The sequence below is a fragment of the Columba livia genome, chromosome 27 (assembly GCF_036013475.1).
Source record: "Columba livia isolate bColLiv1 breed racing homer chromosome 27, bColLiv1.pat.W.v2, whole genome shotgun sequence".
NCBI lineage: Eukaryota > Metazoa > Chordata > Aves > Columbiformes > Columbidae > Columba > Columba livia.
In genome coordinates, this window is record NC_088628.1 from 2,903,010 (window position 1) to 2,909,009 (window position 6,000).

Consider the following 6,000-nt stretch of genomic DNA (forward strand, 5'->3'; position numbering starts at 1 on the left):
GACATTCCAACCCGCCTGGACACCTTCCTGTGTAACCTCATCTGGGTGTTCCTGCTCCATGGGGGGATTGCACTGCATGAGCTTTCCAGGCCCTTCAACCCCTCACACTCTGGGATTCTGGGATTCTGTGAAGTGGTTTTTACCAGCCTTACCCCGTTCTGCAGCTCTGGCACCGCTGGGTTGTGTTTGCTGGCAGCAAGAACTGCACCTCCCTCCCCCTGGCCAGGAGAGGATTGTGCGTTTTTCCAGTTATTTAATTTAATAGCTTAGTGTTCCATATTAGCAAGAAGTTTCACACAGAACGCTGTGTACCACTGCTCAAAGGGTCACACACTATGCCAGTTTAATTCCTTCCTCCTGCAGAACTGAGTCTCTCCCGTTCCAACGTTCATAACACACAGCTCAACCCCCCATAACCTCAGCATTCAGGAAAACATCTGAACACCGTAACACAGAGTTTCCTTTTCCCCCCCTCCTATTCCCGCAGTGCTGGCGTGGGCAGGACCGGAGTGTTCATCACCTTGAGCATCGTCCTGGAAAGGATGCGCTACGAGGGGGTTGTAGATATTTTCCAGACAGTAAAGATGCTGCGAACACAACGACCTGCCATGGTGCAAACAGAGGTAAGGGGAGCAGGGAGGAGTGTAGAGGGCAAAGCACCACGGCTGCAGCCTCGTCCTGGCCCCGGAGATGCTTTTTGCCCTTTTAACCGCTAGCAAAGCCTTAACTAACGATTAATAATCATTGAAAAAGTAAATCCCCTTGCTATAAAGTCTCTTAAAGGTTGAATCCCGGTCTGGCAGCCCTGGTTCTTCCCTCCTCCCCAGCTCGGAGTGGGGAAACTCACCTGCAGCCACAGAGCGGGAGGGTTGATGTGATGGGTGGCCAAGAGCTGCAGGACCAGGAAAGGGACGGAGCCTGAAGAGCCGTTTCAAGCCTCTGAACCTGATTTTCTTTCCCATTTGCAGGACGAATACCAGTTCTGTTACCAGGCAGCTCTGGAGTATCTGGGAAGTTTTGATCACTATGCAACATAAAAAGCCATCGTTGTGCAGACTCTACCAACCACTTAAGTCCTGGAAGGCCTCTTTTGACCCGGGAGGAGCGTTTGAACTTAACAAAACTGAAATCAGAAGTACCTTTTCATCTGGACAATGCATTGGGGAGCAGGGGAAGGACTGGAAGGAACACCCCTTGGAGGACTCATCGTGTCAGCGGCCGCGCAGACGCAGCTCGGAGGCTGCGGCTCCAGGTGCTGAACTGCTCTCGTTACCTCAAGTGGTGTTCGCTCAGCAGGACGAATGGACATGGAGAAACGGATCCAAAAGCTAAAAAAAACACACCTTGCGAAACGTTACCGCTGGAGAAGGGAAGGAAACCGACTTTGGTTACATCATTAGAGTTCAGTTTATTTACTAATATAGTTGGCAGTCTTTAAAGGAAGTCACTTGCAGAATTGAAGGTGTTCTGTAAAAGATACAACAAGGAATTAAATCTCACCACGTAGGCAAAGGGAGGGTCAGGAGTTCAGGCTGGAGTCTTAATAAGCTCAGTGTCAGCACGGGGATGGTCCTGGGCTCACAGGCACCTTGTAACATGGGAGAGGCTTTAAGCTCACGGTTTGAATACTTGCAACATTCCTCATTTCTTCTAATTCCAAACTTGATTTTTTTAGGATATTTAGAATTCTAGAGCCCCGGCCGTGTGCTGTGCCCCCCGCACCGGGACAGGCACAGGTGGGGTCGCTGCTCCCCCTTTCAGCGCACCCAGCCCCAGGGCGTTCATTTGAGCAGCGTGGGACCCTCGTGAGGACACGCGGCCCCTTCCCGTTCTCTTTGCACACTCACGCCCCCACTTTGCAAGCAGCTGTGCCCCCAGCGCTCCAAACGGAGCCCGAGCAGCGCCCGTAAGAAATGTATTGCCAATAACCAGCCAGAGACTCTCAGGACCGTCCGAGGCCGCCGGCGCAGCCGCCACCGCGCCCGGGCTGGAGAGATAATGGGGAGAGACCGAGTCACATGCATCCGATGGCAAATACTGTGAGTGGCTTTCTTTAAAGTATCGATGTAACTGTAACAAGTGACATTACCTTTTTTTTTTTTTAAATAGTGTATTTTTTCCTTTTTTTAAGAAAAAAAAAGACAAAGAATATCAGTCAATGAATTTAAAAGAAAAATTTGCTTATTTGTTCATATTATGTTCAAAGACAGTCTATTTTTTCACTGTAGAAATGTTACGTGTAATGGCTGTGATATATAAAAATGCAGTGCAAATTGCTACTTCTACATATTGCTTTTCTACCATTTAAAAGGTTGAACTTGCTCATGGAAGAACAAAACGTCCTTTCTGGATCTTCTTTTGGGTTCTTTTGGTTTAAATCGCAGACATATCGTGGTTCGGAGGGGGGGAGCGGGGGCTGCACCGACCCCTCCTGCAGGTCAAATAAACCAGTGTCTTACCGTGACTGCGGACGGACGGACAGACGGTGATGCCGCACATCAGCGCACACATTTGTACCACCAACGGTCGATCGTGGTAACGGCCCCGGTCTGTCCGTGCGCCGGGTTGTGGGTGAAATGCTCGTGGGAGCGTCCGTGCCGCGTTTCCTCGTGTTGGCGACGCCGCGCTGCCCCGGCACCGCTTGCCTGTGACTGTTCCTGGTTTTATTTTCTAGAAGGGGGAATCACGGCCATCGAGTGCGACCCAGAAAACCCCACAATGATCTATTTCCTGTCTTTAACTGAAAAAAAAACCACAAAAGGCTTCTCCAAGATTTTACTTCTTATTTGTGTAAAAGTTGCCCAAATTTCTAAGTATGTTGCAGCAAAACAAGTCGGGGGGAGGGGGGAGGTTTTTTCCTTTGTATGAGAGCAAAGTGCTGTTGCTTTCACACTGTTATTTCAAACTGAAACAGTAAGTGGTTTTCACACCACTGTGTATGTAGATATATTGACTTTGTATTAAAGGAAGATTGTCTGAACGGGCTGGCTGCAAACCCCTTTGTTGGTGGGAGCGGGTGATGGAGGAAAAGGCGGCTACAGGAACCTTTTTCTGGTGCCCACGGCTACACCAAACGGGGCTTACGCTCCTTCACAAGCAAAGAAAGGGGCTCTTCTGGAGCTCTTTGGGGCGTTTGGCCCAACAGCTGCAGCGACACAGGCCCAAGGTGGCTGCTGGTTTAGGTGGAGCCGTGTGGGGTTGGGCACAAGTGCATCCATGGCTGCAGCTGAACAGGTTATAGACCCAGGGAATAGAATCAAAGGGATGACTCCACCACTTAAACCTCCGGTGAGGTTTAAAACCAGCTCTGCTGCCTGGTCGGTGTTGCCCTTGCGCTGGGCCGTGGCTTCCAAAGGAGCAGCAGGGGCTGGAAATGGCCGTGAAGACGCAAACACTTACCCAGAATAGAAGGTGCTGGTTGAAGCCGGTGGCCGCGGCAGCTGGAGATCGCCCTTGTTCCACTGCTGGGGTTCCCGTGTCTGCAAGAGGGACCGGCCAGGAGGAGGAGGTGGCTCCCAGTGGCTCCATCGCCTGGAGGGGCCAGTGGCCGTAACCTGCAACACAGCAGGGTTGTAAATGTAAATGTACACGGTGAGAGCAGAAAACTGAGCTGCCTTGTCTGCCAACACAACTCCAGCTGAACCAGGGCCTAATAATAACAATAATAATCTGTGAGTTGTCAGTAGGTCTGTGCTAACGCGGATGGGCTCGGCCCAAACTCAGCTTCCCACGTTGTCCATGTTAAGACGGGGCTGAGCGGGGACAAGCTGAGGAGGACACGGGACCAGCACAAACGCCCCTCTCCCTGCTCCAGCGACACCTCCGTGAGCACTGTGGTTCGAGCTTAAAGAAAAATGAAGAGCAATTAGCACAGAAACGCGATCAAACAACCGAACCCAGGGAAGCACATCCCCTTCAAACCGCTGTTAGTCCGTGTGACAGATGGAGCAGGTGGGAGCCAAACATCTAACTCTGATGGCACAGGACAAAAGGAGAAAGATCATTCCTGATGTATAATTATCTTCCATGCACGTGGGCATGGAATTACTGTTATATGAACAGTAATTATTTTTGACTGTTCATAATGCCCTGAACTCAACGCTAATTTGCAGCGCTGAACTCGCAGCTCAGCCGTGTGGCGCAGGACAGGCCCCCTTCCTCGGTCTCGCATCAATCACTGTTGATTTTGGGCGCTCACTTTAGTTCGCCATTGAAGAACAGAAAGGAAAAGCTGATTCTTCATCTACGCTCTTGTTCCTCAGCCTCCCACCCTGCGCTTCCACCTCCCTGCGCTCTCAGCAACGCTCTTCCCGGCTCCGTGGCGCTGATCACCCCCAGCACCGCTCTCCAGCCTCTTATTTTTGTTCTACCCTTTTCTGAGCTGCCGTGCCCGTCCCCCGCGTTGAGCTGCAAAACCTCTCCAGAACAGAAATAAATTCCCCGGGGAGTACAGGAAGGTGAGTGACAAAGAGAATCAGAACAACAGCTGGGAATTAAGTAAACCTTTCCAAAAAAACCCGACCGATGCAATAGGAAGAAAATACAGAGTGAAATACCAGCACAAGAGTAAAGACTTAAAATGCCACCAAGTGCACGGTGACAGCGCTGCGCTGGTGATGGCCCCACGACAGCTCCTCTCGGAAGGTCAAACACAAGCATCGTTGCTAGAAAAATGCTGTTATCACCCGATTTCCATTGCATCGCCCCATGCAAAACTTAATATACGTGAGACGAAATTTAATTAGTCTGTGTTAGATGTAACAAACTCACCTTCATCCTGCTGTTCACGCTGTGAGATCAGAAGAGCTGTGGAGGACAGAGGCGGCAGATCCATGTCCCACACACCAGGACGGTCCTGAGAAGGACTCTGGGACACGAGATCCTCTAATGAGACACCCGGGGGCTCCCTCAGCCGGGACAGACAGAGCGTCTTTTTCTTTAATACGAGCTCCGACAGAGCTTTGACAGTGAGTTTGTTAGTGACGCCAGCACAGGGACAAAGGACAGCAAAGGGCTGTCACCAGAGCTCTGGGTGACACCAAACCAGAGCCCGTCAGTCCCCCATAGCACAACAGAATCACAGAATGGACTGGGTTGGAAAAGCCCTCAGGGATCATCCAGTCCAAGCCTTGGTCCAACTCCAGTCCATTGACTAGATCATGGCACTAAGTGCCATGGCCAATCTCAGTTTCAAAACCTCCAGGGCCGGTGAGTCCAGCACCTCCCTGGGCAGCCATTCCAATCCTGACCACTCTCTCTGCAAAGAATTGCTTTCTCATCTCCAGCCTCAATTTCCCCTGGCAGAGTTGAAGCCCATGGCCCCTTGTCCTATTGCTGATGCCTGGGAGAAGAGACCAATCCCCACCTGGCTAGAACTGCCCTTCAGGTAGTTCTGGAGAGTGCTGAGCTCAGCTCTAAGCCTCCTCTTCTCCAGACTAAACAAGCCCAGCTCCCTCAGCCTCTCCCCATGGGTCTTGTGTTCCAGTCCCTTCCCCAGTCTTGTTGCTCTTCTCTGGACCCGCTCCAGCACTTCAATATCTTTCCTGAGCTGAGGGGCCCAGAACTGAACACAACACTCCAGGTGTGGCCTCCCCAGTGCAGAGCACAGGGGAAGGATCACTGCCCTTGTCCTGCTGACCACGCTCTTTTGGACACAGGACAGGACACCATTGGCCTTCTTGGCCACCTGGGCACACTGTTGGCTCATGTTGAGCTTCCTGTCCATTAGTCCCCCAGGTCCCTTTCTGCCTGACTGCTCTGCAGCCACTCTGTGCCCAGCCTGGAGCGCTGCAGGGGGTTGTTGTGGCCAAAGGGCAGGACCCGGCACTTGGCCTTGTTGAACTTCATCCCACTGGAATGGGCCCATTTTCCCAGTCTATCCAGATCCCTCTGCAGAGCCCTCCTGCCTTCCAGCAGCTCCACACTCCCTCCCAACAAAGACTTTAAAGTCAATGTAACTGCGATTTACATTGCAGAGGAAAAGGAAAAGCCTTTCTCATT

General features: G+C 51.5%; 1 protein-coding gene across 27 annotated transcripts in view; it reads left to right on the forward strand.

Moving 5' to 3' along the window:
• PTPRS (protein tyrosine phosphatase receptor type S) overlaps positions 1–2,980 on the forward strand; it is a 148,313-nt gene extending 145,333 nt beyond the window's left edge. For all 27 annotated transcript variants that reach the window (XM_065042577.1, XM_065042580.1, XM_065042589.1 and 24 more), the window contains 2 exons: positions 488–623; positions 969–2,980. In XM_065042577.1, the coding sequence (XP_064898649.1) occupies positions 488–623; positions 969–1,037 (205 nt within the window). In that variant the 3' untranslated portion in view covers positions 1,038–2,980. The remainder of the gene's footprint in view (positions 1–487; positions 624–968) is intronic.
• Positions 2,981–6,000: the final 3,020 nt, after the last annotated feature.